A 14,744-nucleotide genomic window follows, 5' to 3' on the forward strand; every position below is an offset into this window, starting at 1 on the left:
TCTAGGCGACTGATGAAGAGACTGAAACAGAGAGCCTTATTCCAAATAATGTATGCATGACCTGGCTCTTTGGCTCATGTTATCTCTTGGTTTGACCCCTTCTGTCCTGAAGAATCTTTTTATTTAATTTTGATCATACCCCTAAACTCAATTGGAAGAGGTATGTGCACTAATTAGAACAAGTTGGAATGAGGGGCATATTTGCAGGGGAGATGTCTGTTTGAGGAAAGGGATAGGACCGTGTGCATAGATGGGTTTAGGTGATCAGAAAAAGTTAAAGAAACAGGTGTCTGTAGGCAAATGGATGCTTTGGACTTTTCAACAGCACTCCTGGTAGAGTAGTGTTTAGTGTGAAAATAGCCCCGAACCTGTTCATGAAATGCAACTTAAGTGTTTTGGATATCTAATATGTACAGTTGAATTTGAGAGGGTAAGGAACACAAGTGATGCACAGGATTCATTTTTACTCTCAAAACATAAATGGGTTTGATTCCGCTCACACTTAACTACTCACAGGTCTATATGTTCTGGACTTTTCATACCATTCACCCTTGAACTCCAAAAAAGGGCACCTGTTTTACTGTGGTTCCTCAGCACTGTGTTGAGGAATCTGCTTCTAGGTGCTAGGCTGCCCAGACTTGGCTTAAGATCAGATTTTCTTTTATCTGAATGAGGATACCTGACCAACAGACTGAGGGTTATGGAGTAACACAGTACAGAAACAGTCCTTTTGGACCAAATACTGAATTTTTTTATGATATCATAGGTGGTGAGTCAGCTCATTTCATCTATGCCTACCCTGGCAGTGTAATTTCATTAGTCCTATTACCCGTCATCTTCTTTTGTGGGGTAATTTATTCTCTTACATGCTCACGCATCGATTCTCTTGCTACTCTCTTAAACAAGGGGACAATTTATATGAGCCAATTAACCTACCAGTGCATGTTTGGTCGTGGAAGGTACCAGAGAGCACACAGAAAACCCACATAACAGTGGGAAAAAGTGCAAATCCATACAGCCAGCACCTAAGTTATGGAATGAATCCAGACATCTGGATCCTTGAGGCAGTAGCACAAAAATTTGGACAATGAAGTTGCTTAGCTTTTGTAAATTTTATTTCATTTTCTTCTTTTTAATTACTTGTATGTTTGATTTTAATTCTTTGTGAAAAGTAAGCATTTACTGAAGCACAGGTTTTAATTTGTCCATGCATGGCAGAGACTTTGAAAAACTCAAAAGCATCATTCTCTTTGACAGAATAAAAGTTCATTGCAACCTATTCACCTGGGGTGGGTTGTCAGTCTGAGGCTTACAAAACTTGGACTGTCTTGGGTTGGGAAGGTCTAAACCAATGGGACCAATGTATCTCTTGTAGGTTAATGCAGGCACAAACCAAATGGCCGTCCTCTCTGCCACCAAGTCCTTCCTCCAGTAAAAGTCAACAGATCTTCTAGTCCTTCTGCCAATGACGCGAAGGCTGTAATGGCATGTAGTGATCTGCACCATGTATAGTGCAACTTCAAGTTTCAGCTTCTGTTTCAAAACAAGTGTGGTTGGCTTTTGATTTACTTGTCTTAATAGGGAGGAGATGTAAAGTATGTTATGCTATAATTTTGAAAAAAATTTCTGATATCTTGGCCAATATTTGTTCAGCTTTTAGCTTTGGTTGCTGTTAGTAAAAGCTTGCTGGGCACATATTAAATGTTGTGTTTCCTACCGTACAGTAACACAGAAGAATTTCCTTGTGTCTATGGTGTTTTTTAGGACAGGTGAAATAAAATTTGCAAATTGCTTTTGTAAATGTAATTTTTTTGCCTTTTTCCTGGAGTGTGAATAGTCACTTTGTGAGCGCATGTCTTTTGGTCTACACAAGGGAAAGTGACCCTGATTTTGTATCTTAAAATCAATTGTTCTTTCATTTTAAGTTGTATTACTTAACTGCGTAGGGTTGAGTACATCTTGTCATCTGATATCCTGCCTCAGTTGGAGTAGCATTGGTTTATTATTGTCACAGGTACTGAGATACAGTGAAAAGTTTTTGTGCCATTCCATATCTAAGTACATTAAGGTGGCAAAAAGGAACACACAATGCAGAATATAATGTTTCAGTTACAAAGGAAGTGTAGTACTGGTAAGTCAATAAAGTGCAAAGACCAGGACGAGGTAGGTTGGACAGTCAAGAGTTCATCTTTCAGCATACGAGAGGTCTGTGCATGAGTCTGGTAACAGTGGAGTAGAAACTGGTTATACTTTATAGCTCAGGGGTCGGCAACCTTTTTGCCTCTGTGGGCCGGATCGCGTATTAATGAGTGGACGGTGGGCCAGATAAATGCCATAAAAAACTTGAAATATGGGAATTATCCACTTAAATACATCTAGTTATGTTTTGCCTCAAATTAATGAATAACGCATGCTAGAAAATCATTTGTACTTTAAGGTTGCCTTCCTCTGTTATAGCTCAAAGTGAGGGAAAGCTGTGAATTTTGTTCAGTGGAACAGTATTACAAAGTGGGCAAGTTGATGAGCTTTAATATTCAGCAATGCAAAATCTGCCTTTTGAACTAAGTTTGAAATGTGTAAAATGAATAGTACAGCATTTGTAGAAATGGAGAACCAACCTGGAAATAATAGATTGATTTTATATGGAAGTAGCTAGGTTTGTGATTTCCAGCATTCAGTTACAGGACCATTTCAGCCCACAGCAGAATTACGTTTGTCAGCAGACATTTTATTTCTGCTGACAGAAATGTTTATTTTCTTGAAGAACCAGCTTTTAACCTTAGTTTCACACACAAAATGCTGGAGGAACTCAGTAGGCCTGGCTGCATCTATGGAAAAGAGTAAACAGTCGACGACTTAGGCCAAGACCGTTCGTCAGGTTCCTAAGTTTCTCCAGCATTTTGTACATGTTGCTTAGATTCCCAGTATCTGCAGATTTTCTCGTGTTTAACTTTAGTTTGCCGACATAGCCTTCCTTATCCTCCTTGGGTCAAACCATTTACTTCTCCTTGCTATAGAAATGCCTTTGACCTGTTGCTTTGAAGAATATCAAAGTAAAATAAAAGTTAATTTTTAAAAAAAAACTGCTGCTCATTGTCTTTTTAATGGGCATTTTTTGAGCAGTCCCAAGATCCTCTACTTGAGCAAAAAGCTGACGTAGTTAAACAGCTAGGGGAAAATAAAAATGATGCAGTATACCCCTCTTTGAACACTCATCTGCAGCATAGTACTCTGGTTGCTCAATCTAATCGGTCCCATAAACTGGCAGGATCAGAGAATTGCTAGACACTCCAAGCGCTGAACTATTTACCAGAAAGAATGCAAGAACTCTTATTTTTATTAATGCTCTTGAAAAGTGGTAGTGGTCTGATGTGGTTGAAAAATGTGGGCTTATGTCAGTAGCCAAGCAAATAAAGTTTGAGCTGTGCTGTTGACTCATAACTCTTTGGAATACAGTGCTCCTAGGCTCCTTGAAACCAAACCTGGTCTTCATGATACAAGTAGTGCTGGAAGTAATCAAGTCATCTGGGACTCTGGAAGAAGATGTGGTTATTGCTTTAGGTCAATGACATATTCAAATTTCCAGCATCTCTTTTTATTTATTTACAGCATGTCTTCTGTTGTCTGGATTAACTAATGAACAGAGTGCTGCTTGGTGGATATCATTTTATTCTCTGGGTACAGGAGACCCATTTGTAAAACAAGCGCACGTCCCGTTGTATTGCACCTGGTTATTTTTCAGCATTGGCACATGCTTTAAGCTGTTTCCTGTAAACGATCCCAAACATTGAAATATTGTGTAACACTCTGGAATCTTACCCTCCACCTTTCTTTCTCCCTAGGCCTCCTGTCCCATGATCCTCCCCCTTCTCCAACTCTGTATCCCTTTTGCCAATCAACTTTCCAGCTCTTAGCTTCTTCCCTCCCCCTCCTGTCTTCTCCTATCATTTCGGATCTCTCTCCTTCCCCCCTCCTGCCACTTTCAAATCTCTTACTGTCTCTTCTTTCAGTTAGTCCTGACAAAAGGTCTCGGCCCGAAATGTCGACTGTACCTCTTCTATAGATGCTGCCTGGTCGCCTGCGTTCCACCAGCATTTTGTGTGTGTTGCTTGAATTTCCAGCATCTGCAGATTTTCTTGTGTTTGTGTTAATGAATGGGGTTCTTTATTTGACCTTAGCATGGTCATAAGAATAATTATCAGGACTGCTTGAGTTCTGAATACCAGTGTAAGGGATGTCAGGAATAAACCCTGAAAAAGTCTTATCAGTATGGGGCACAGGTGGCATCGTTAGGCAGGCCTTGTGAGTTTATGTGCTGATTGGATTGAGGCACAGATGCTCTGTGATATAATTAAAATAAAAGAAGCCAGAGGGACTGGAGTGCTTCTTCTGTTCCTATATTATAAAGATGGAAATAAGCAATCTTTTACAAACCATTTGAAGCTCTTTTTGTGGTTTACTTTAAGGCAGTGATCACAGAGTGGATCCTAACACCAGCAGCCAGGGATAGCTTTAATTCATTTGAAATTAGGTACATCGCCAGAATTCCTGCTTGTCAGTAGATTCTGATGTGGAAATCTTGAACAGGAACTATGCTGTTAACAAACTTGGACATGCATTTGAATGTAAAATGAAATTTGTCAGCATTTTGATTGAAACAAAACATATCACCTTGGTTCTTTATTTTGTTTATAAGACATTGTGGTCAAGAAATGTAAAAATTACAAACAGAATGAGAAATAGAAAAAGAATAAAGGCATTTGTGCAAAAGCAACAATCCACACTTCTGGAGGATAAAATTTGTATATAAGTTGGTCATTGTAACATGAATTTCTGAATAACCTTATTGAAAGGTGCTATGTACTTGTAACTGGTGCTGCAGATATGGATTATTGTGTTTGCTTTTTAGGTTATTGCTGCTGTTCATCCTGTAGAAAATGTGACATCTTCCACGCCAACCGAACCAACAAAGGCCTGCTGCCACTCCAGACCTGTCAATGGCATAGTCAACAGGTACTGTATTATTTGATTATTGATATAGAAATTGTTCCAGGGTGCAGTTTGCCCCTAAAGTGGAATGGGACTGGAAAGAATATGATGCATCTTAAAAAAAATATTGTTGAAGGTGTGAGCTTATTCTTTCTAAATTGTGATTATTAGCAAATAGACATAAACTTGAAGCCATAGTAATAGTGGAAGTAGAGTATATGCAGATGTATCCAGTAATTTGACTTGAAGAAATAACAGGCACATGGATAGATAGTAAAGGATTAGAAGGATATGGGCTGAAAACTGGCAAATGGGTCTAGCTGGGTCAGCATGTGTACAGTGGGCCTGTGATCCTGTTTCTGTATTGTATGACTTTGTCAAGCAATGATATCTGACATGAGAAAATCCAAATATCACCTCCTGACATTCAGTGGCATTGCCATCTCTGAACCCCCACTATCAATATCCCAGAGATTAACATTGACCAGTAACTGAAAAGAGGAGCCATGTACATAGCGTGACTTTGAGCAGGTCAGAGTCTAGGAATCTGGTAGCACGTGTCTCACCTTCTAACTTGCTAATGTCTGTCAAGTCAGTAGTGTAATGGAATGCTGAAACGAGAGAAAATCTGCAGATGCTGGAAATTCAAGCAATACACACAAAATGTCATCAGGGCAGTCCTGATGAAGGGTCTTGGCCTGAAACGTCAAGTGTACTCTTTTCCATAGATGCTGCCTGACGTGCTGAGTTCCTTCAACACTGTGTGTGTGTGTGTGTGTGTGTGTGTGTGTGTGTGTGTGTGTGTGTGTGTGTGTGTGTTCGTTCCACTTGCCCAGATGAGTGAGGCTTAAACACTGAAGAAGCTCAATACCATCCAGGATATAGCAGCCCACTTGGTAGGCATGCCATTTACAACCATTCACTCATTCTGCTGTGGTAGCAGTTGATGCTATCTATAGGATACACTACAGAAACTCGCCATACTGACACATAATACTTATCAAACCCATGACCTCTATCAATTGCCAGGATATGGTCAGCAAAAGCTCTAGGTTTACTACTATTTGAAGTTGCCCTCAAAGGCAAATGCCATCTTGACTGGGAAATTGTGATAGGAATGGGAGATGGAATTTATGCAAGTGCAAAGCGTTACATTTTGGGATGTTAAAACAGGGCAAGAGCTGTACAGTAAATGTTAGAACCCTGGAGAATCAGAGTCAGTAAACAGTTGATGTTTCAGACCGAGACATCGACTATTTAGTCTTTTCCATAGATGCAGGCTGGCTTGCTGAGTTCCACCAGCATTTTGTGTGTTTTAAAACGCAAACACTAGGAATAGGGTTCCCCTGGTCCTCACCTACCACCCCACCAGCCTCCGGGTCCAACATATTATTCTCCGTAACTTCCACCACCTCCAATGGGATCCCACCACTAAGCACATCTTTCCCTTCCCCCTCTCTCTGCTTTCCGCAGGGATCGCTCCCTACGCGACTCCCTTGTCCATTCGTCCCTCCCATCCCTCCCCACTGATCTCCCTTCTGGCATTTATCCTTGTAAGCGGAACAAGTGCTACACATGCCCTTACACTTCCTCCCTTACCACCATTCAAGGCCCCAGACAGTCCTTCCAGGTGAGGCGACACTTCACCTGTGAGTCGGCTGGGGTGATATACTGCGTCCGGTGCTCCCGATGTGGCCTTCTATATATTGGCGAGACCCGATGCAGACTGGGAGACCGCTTTGCTGAACACCTACGCTCTGTCCGCCAGAGAAAGCAGGATCTCCCAGTGGCCACACATTTTAATTCTACATCCCATTCACATTCTGACATGTCTATCCACGGCCTCCTCTACTGTAAAGATGAAGCCACACTCAGGTTGGAGGAACAACACCTTATATTCCATCTGGGTAGCCTCCAACCTGATGGCATGAACATTGACTTCTCTAACTTCCGCTAATGCCCCACTTCCCCCTCGTACCCCATCCGTTATTTATTTATATACACACATTCTTTCTCTCTCTCTCCTTTTTCTCCCTCTGTCCCTCTGACTATACCCCTTGCCCATCCTCTGGGTCCCCCCCCCACCCCATCATTCTCCCCGGACCTCCTGTCCCATGATCCTCTCATATCCCCTTTGCCAATCACCTGTCCAGCTCTTGGCTCCATCCCTCCCCCTCCTGTCTTCTCCTATCATTTTGGATCTCCCCCTCCCACTTTCAAATCTCTTACTAACTCTTCCTTCGGTTAGTCCTGACGAAGGGGCTCGGCCCAAAACGTCGACTGTACCTCTTCCTAGAGATGCTGCCTGGCCTGCTGCGTTCACCAGCAACTTTGATGTGTGTTGCTAGCATTTTGTGTGTGTTGCTTTGGATTTTCAGTATCTGCAGATTTTCTTGTGTTTGTGAATCAGAATCAGGTTTAATATCACCAGCATATGTTGTGAAATTTGCTGATTTAACTGCAGCAGTACAATGCAATACATAATAATAGAGGGAAAAAATGAATTACAGTGGAGATATATATATATATATATAGTTAAATGATGATGATGAAAAAAAAAATTGTGAGGTAGTGTTCATAGGTGTTTAATGTCCATTCAGAAATCGGATGGCAGAGGGGAAGAAGCTGTTCCTGAATTGTTGAGTGTGTGCCTTCAAGCTCCTGTACCTCGTTCCTGATGGTAACATTGAGAAGAGGGCATGTCCTGGGTGATGGAGGTCCTTAATGATGGATGCCGCCTTTTTGAGGCATTGCTCCTTAAGATATCCTGGATACTATGGAAGCTAGTGATAGAGCTAAATTTACAACTCTCTACAGCTTATTTTGATCCTGTGCATTAGCTCCCCCAATACCAGACAGTGATGCAGCCAGTCAGAATGCTTTCCATGGTACATCTGTAGAGAATGTTGTAGAACTGAGACACCTCATAGTCATAGTCATACTTTATTAATCCCGGGGGAAATTGGTTTTCGTTACAGTTGCTCCATATACCTAGGGGTATAAATACACTGTTCCCTGAAAGTGTTAACGCAATGGATACAGCGGTAGAGATGGTGCATGCCGTTCTTGCCTTCGTACAGGAGGACAAGACCTTGATGAACTGTTGATAAGGTCCTTTGTGGTAGGCTCACCCAGAAGATTAAGATGCATGGTGTCCACAAAGGCTTGTCCAGTTGGATTCAGAATTGGCTTGCCCAGAGAAGAAAGAGGATAGAAGTCAGTGGGTCGTATTCTGACTGAAGGTCTGTGACTAGTAGTGCGAGATCATGCGCTTTGGAAAGAATAATAGAAGAGCAGATTATTATTTAAATGGTGAAAGATTGCAGCATGCTGTTGTGCAGAGGGACTTGGGAGTGCTTGTGCATGAATTGCAGAAAGTTGGCTTGCAGGTACAACAGGTTATTAAGAAGGCAAACGGAATGCTGGCCTTTATTGCTAAAGGGATTGAATTCAAGAGCAGGGAGGTCATGCTGCAACTATACAGGGTACTGGTGAGGCTGCACCTGGAGTACTGTGTGCAGTTCTGGTCTCCATACCTGAGGAAGGATATACTGGTTTTGGAGGCAGTTCAGAGGAGGTTCACCAGGTTGATACCAGGGATGAAGGGGTTAAGCTATGAGGAGAGATTGAGTCACCTGGGACTATACTCTCTGGAGTTCAGAAGAATGAGAGGGAATCTTATAGAAACATACAAAATTTGAAAGGGATAGATAAGATAGAAGTAGGAAAGTTGTTTCCATTGGTAGGTGGGACTAGAACTAGGGGACATTGCCTCAAGATTCAGCGGGGAAGGCTTAGGACGGAGATGAGGAGAAGCTGTTTTTCCCAGAGAGTGGTGAATCTGTGGAATTCTCTGCCCAGGGAAGCAGTTGAGGCTTCTTCACTACATATATTTAAGAAACAGTTAGATAGGTTTTTACATAGTAAGGGAATTAAGGGTTATGGGGAAAAAGGCAGGTAGATGGAGCTGAGTTCACGGACAGATCAGCCATGATCTTATTGAATAGCAGGGCAGACTTGATGGGCCGGATGGCCTACGCCTGCTCCTATAACTCGTGTTCTGTTGGATACGTGATGGACCTCTGCTGTTTGAGATATTTGTAAATGGATGAAAACATTGATGGTACATAAACTGGTGGTGTGTGGATAGAAAGATTGCCAACAGATATGCAGGATATAGATCAGTTGTAGATATGGGTAGAGAAATGACAGATGGAGGTGTTGCACTTTGAGGGACCAAATGTAAAGGGACAGTACACAGTTAACAGAGGGACCCAAGTTCATTGCTCCCTGAAAGTGGCCTCACATGCTGTGGGGTGGTTAAGAGGGCATATATCATGCTCATCTTTATGAAACTGATTGAGCTGCATTTCTAGAATTTTATTTATTTCATATTGGAAAGATGCAGAGGGTTTGGAAAGGATGCAGAAGAGGTTTATAAAGATGCTGACTGGATTAGAGGGCATGTGCTCCAAGGAGAGGTTGGACAAACTTGGGTTGTTTTCTCTGGAAAGAAGTTTATAAAATTATGAGAAGCATAGATGGAGTTGACAGCTGGTATCATTTTTTTTGGTACCTATATTGAAATGTCTAAACCTACAGCACATACATTTAAGGTGAGAGGAGATGTGTTGGGGTAAGTTTTCTTTACATAGGGGTGGGTACCTGGAATGCACTGTCAGGGCTGATGGTAGAGGCAGTTATGATGGAGGTATTTAAGAGACTTAAATAGGCACATGAATATGCAGAGAAGTGAGTGATATGGGCCGTGTAGGCAGAAGAGATTAATTTAATAATTAGGTGTCTTAGCTTGATTACTTTGGCACAGCACTATAGCCAGAAGGACCTGGCCCTGTTCTGTACTGTTTTATTTTCCAGATCACACTTGGAATTTTGTGTGCATTTCTGGATGCCATTCTATAGGGAGGATGTGGTTTTTCTAAAGAGGATGCAGAAATGGCCTCCAAGTATGTTGCTGGGACTTGAAGGCTTGAGTTATAAGGCGAGAAGAAATAGGTCTCTCCTTTTAACCCAAGCCTTCAAGTCCCAGCAACAGGAACTGTTATTGCTGGAGCAAAGGAGACTGAGGCAGCCTTACTGAGATTTATAAGATCGTGAGGGGTATATTTTTCCCAGTCGAAGAGCAGTAGGAAAATGGAATGAGTTGCCAGAGAAAGTGGCAGAGGTGGAAACAAATACAACATTTAATAAAGGGCATTTGGACAGGTGTAGTAGATAGGAAACATTTAGCGGGATGTGGGACTAGCTCAGGCTGGCACCTTAGGCATGGACTATTGTTGCCAAAGTGCTCCTTTTTGTGCCTTATAATTCTCAGCCTATAATGAAATTGGTGTAGGGCTATAAAATTGTAGCAATGTTTCTTCCGATTTGTAATAGTATTTTGTACAGGAGTTGTCTTAATTATTGTCCATGTGGAGTTCATCTATTGGGTGAGGTCACAAAAGCCTGAGCAGTGTACTTAATCTTGGTGGTATTAATGAAAAGGTCCAAGTCACAACCAGCTGCTTGCCCAGCCTGTGGGCAAGGTCTACTTAGCTAATTTTGTATGTTTAAACTCTCATTTCCTTCAGTTTTCTTATAATGGCTATTTTAACTCTGTATACCTCTTCTGGGTAAAATACAGTGAGACTGATGCTGCATGGCTTACAGAAACTTCACTGCACAGGACTGAGCTCACTGGATTGTACTACACACATCAAAGTTGCTGGTGAATGCAGCAGGCCAGGCAGCATCTCTAGGAAGAGGTACAGTTGACGTTTTGGGCCAAGACCCTTCGTCAGGACTAACTGAAAGAAGAGCTAGTGAGAGATTTGAAAGTGGGAGGGGGAGGGGGAGATCCAAAATGATAGGAGAAGACAGGAGGGGGAGGGATGGAGGGATGGAGCCAAGAGCTGGACAGTTGATTGGCAAAAGGGATATGAGAGGATCATGAGACAGGAGGCCCGGGGAGAAAGAAAAGGGGGAGGGGGGGAAACCCAGAGGATGGGCAAGGGGTATAGTGAAAGGGACAGAGGGAGAGAGGAAAAGAATGTGTGTGTATATAAATAAATAACGGATGGGGTATGAGGGGGTGGTGGGGCATTAGCAAAGTTAGAGAAGTCAATGTTCATGCCATCAGGTTGGAGGCTACCCAGATAGAATATAAGGTGTTGTTCCTCCAACCTGAGTCTGGCTACTGGATTCCTCGTGGTCACTGAATTGTACACCAGCTTAGTTGATGTACCAATTTACATTCCCCTCACTAAGTTCCAAGAGAGAAGGGAGACATTGAGTATATTAGAATTGGGTGTTTTGTCATAACATCAAATTGTTGACACACGATGCAACTTGTGTCTTCTTTGTACCTGGAACTTGGTGAGGGGAATGTAAATTGGTACCTCAACGATACACAGATGGAAAATTTAATCGGTTAAGGGAATAAAATGGTGAAATCTTGCTTGCTTTAACTGCTTTGAGCAAAGTAATTATTTTAGCATGCCTGCAGCAAATTGACGGTGATAAAATGACAATGTTTTTAAACTTCAAGTTCAAATTTACATTTTCCTAATATTGTGACTAATTTAAGCTTCTGTATTTAAAAGTACTTACTGACGTCTAGTCCATATACTAGGCACCCACCTGTTTGCAACTCAGAAGATTTTTCTATTAATACCAAGACTATATGTAGTGTTGGTTATTGTGGCCCTTGTGTATTTCAACATCTGTGCTGTAACTCATTGACAAGGCAAACTGTCAGCAGTATATGAAGTGCAAACTTTGCATCAATTGTAAGTATGTTGCCCTTGATGCAGAGCATACATGTGGTCCAGGCTTTTTTAAAGGATTTCCAGAATTAGCTAATGTTTTTCTACTTTCCCGAAGTGTCTTTTTTCAGTCAAGTAACCAGATAGCTACATATAAATATTAATGGAACATCTCAGTATGCCCTATCACTATTTTGGTATATTTTATTACAAGTGGTACACTTATATTGAAAAATGGGGAAATACACCTTCTGGTTGTTCTATCACTAATTCTTAAAGGACTTTACCAGGCTCCCACTGTAAGCATGTGCTGCATAATCAGTAGGTTGGACTATCAGTACCAAATAACTACTAATCACTGAAGCAACATTACATATGGTGTTCTCTGATGCCTTTGCTTTGAATTTTTGGTGTTGTAGCTGGTCTTATCAAAATATGTACTGATTAGCTCTAATTTGTACAGTTCCATTGTGGTGCACACTTGCGTTTGGTACTCACACTTTGTAGTACAGGTTTCCCCCGCCATCCAAAGGTAGAGCGTTCCTATGAAACGGTTCATAAGCTGGAATGTCGTAAAGTGGAGAAGCAATTATCATTTATTTATATGGGAAAAATTTGTGAGCGTTCGCAGACCCAAAAATAACTCACCAAATCATGCCAAATAACACATAAAACCTAAAATAACACTAACATATAGTAAAAGCAGGAATGATATGATAAATACACAGCCTATATAAAGTAGAAATACTTTTCTACAACCATTGCCTGCACTGTTCTCCGTAGCAAAAATCTCACGCAAGTGCTCTTGGCACAAACATGGTGCAAACGCTCTCGGCGGAAAATCTCACGCAAGTGCTCTCGGCAGAAACACTCTGTCCAGTAACTTTTAAGCTATGAAGCTGCCAAATCATACCAAATAACACATAAAAATACACAGCCTATATAAAGTAGAAATAATGTATGTACAGTGTAGTATCACTTACGGGAATCAGGAAGACAGCGCAGAGCACGTTGATGATGGTGTGTTAGGCTGAGTCGTTGGAGGTTGGGGTGGTGCAGTTGTCCCCACCCTCCGGGCAGCGACCGATACCGATCCGCGAAGCATGCAGAGGTCCAGCGGTAGCCGGGATGTACCCAGCACATCTTTAAGAAAAAAGCCAAAATAAACAAGCTAATTAATTAGGTGACGCCCGGCACGTAAATGTTGGCCAGATCAGAGCCAATTGCCGATTGCGTCACCTCTGATCTGGGCCGACATTTACGTGCCGGGCGGCACCTAATTAATTAGCTTGTTTATTTTGGCTTTTTTCTTAAAGACGTGCTGGGTGCCTCCCGGCTACCGCTGCATTCTCTGTGAATCGGTATCTGTCTGCGGCCTGGGGGTTGGGACCACTGGGGTGGTGGGACACTGGGGTGTCATCTGATCGTCAATCAGGGCAGGCAGGTCATCTTCTTCTACCTCTGCCTGCCTTGATGTCGAGGGTTGCGGTTCGTCGTCTGCTGTGGCTGATATGGAAGGCTTGAAAAATGACAGTATGCTTGACTGCTAGCCTCGCGCATTTTTCTATCATACAGTTCTTTGTAAGCACTCAAACCATTTTTCAAATATGCCCTAAACCGACATACCCTTTCAAAATTAAAGTCGTACTTTATCATTGCAGTGAAAATCTCACGCAGTTGCTTCACGTTCAGTTCCTGGATGACTTCACTTTCGGTCCGTTCGCTACTGCATTCGGTTTTGATTGCTATCCTTTCCTCTTCCAATTGCATCAGCTCTTCATTTATCAGTTCTTGGTCATGGGATGCCAAAACCTCTTTAACATCATCTTCATCAACTTCCACAAGCCAAACTCACTTGGTCCTTGCTTCATTCACCACGATTGAAACACTTAATTATGTCTAGTTTTACGCTAAGTGTAACACCCTTACGAGCTCTTTTAGGCTTTTCTGATACCTTAGAACTCATCTTGCAAACGGCTGCTCACAGGCACGTGTTTAAGCAATGTTGGCGAGAATGCCGTGCGATTGGGGGGAGAGCGGCTGCTCGGGGTGCGCGCTGCCTTTTTTCGTAACAGTGAAAACACTTTCTGTTAGCGAAAACAGGTAACTAATGTAGGTCTGTCGTAACAGTGAGGTTTTGTAAAGCGTGCGTTCAAAAAGCGGGGGAAACCTGTACCACAAAAGGAAAAGAATTGTTAAATTAGCGTGAGTAAACGTAGACACATGCTCTGGACCTGATAGCCTGTAACTTTGAGATGCAAAAGGAGTGACTGCACGGATGTGGATCCATTCAGATGACCTTACAAAATTGTCCGGATTCTGGAGTAGTACCAGCAGATTGCGAGGTAGCAAAGTTAACATTATACACCAGGGGTCCCCAACCTTTTTTGCACCGTGGACCAGTTTAATATTGACAATATTTTTGCTGACCGGGGGGTGGGGGGGTTGTTAATCACGACGGGAATATAGGTGAAACTATAAGTCACTTATAATACGCTCAATTTCGTTTCCAAAAGGGTTTATCTAACAAATTTAATATTAAATACACAGCGCATATTTTCCTTCCGTGAATATAGTGATAAGTCAATTATAAGTTACTTATAACTCAATAGCATCATAACATTTTAAGTAACATTTGGATATTAAACACACAGCGCATATTTTCCTCGTATGAACTTATAAAATTATTTCAACACACCAATATCGCTGAATCAGTGGGAGCCCTGGGCTTGTTTCCCTGCAACAAGATGGTCCCATCAAGGGGTGTTGGGAGACAGTGTTACTCGAAGGGGGTTCCTTATGTCCAGTCTATTCCGCAGTTTAGTTTTCGTTGCGTTCATTGCAGAAAATCCTGCTTTGCAAAGATATGATGTTGGAAATGGAAGCAACGTTTTCAGTGCTTTTGTGGCTATCTCAGGATATGCAGGCCACACTTAGATCCCCTCCAGTTTGCCTACCAGCCCCGACTAGGAGTTGAGGATGCCATTGTCT

The 14,744-nt window shown here is 42.0% G+C and overlaps 1 protein-coding gene across 6 annotated transcripts in view; it reads left to right on the forward strand.

The window, feature by feature from the left end:
* The window catches only part of kansl1b (KAT8 regulatory NSL complex subunit 1b), a 200,199-nt gene that overhangs the window by 116,526 nt on the left and 68,929 nt on the right, over positions 1-14,744 (forward strand). For all 6 annotated transcript variants that reach the window (XM_072249272.1, XM_072249273.1, XM_072249276.1 and 3 more), the window contains one exon: positions 4,910-5,013. In XM_072249272.1, the coding sequence (XP_072105373.1) occupies positions 4,910-5,013 (104 nt within the window). The remainder of the gene's footprint in view (positions 1-4,909; positions 5,014-14,744) is intronic.

Source organism: Mobula birostris, chromosome X (genome assembly GCF_030028105.1).
Source record: "Mobula birostris isolate sMobBir1 chromosome X, sMobBir1.hap1, whole genome shotgun sequence".
Taxonomy (NCBI): domain Eukaryota; kingdom Metazoa; phylum Chordata; class Chondrichthyes; order Myliobatiformes; family Myliobatidae; genus Mobula; species Mobula birostris.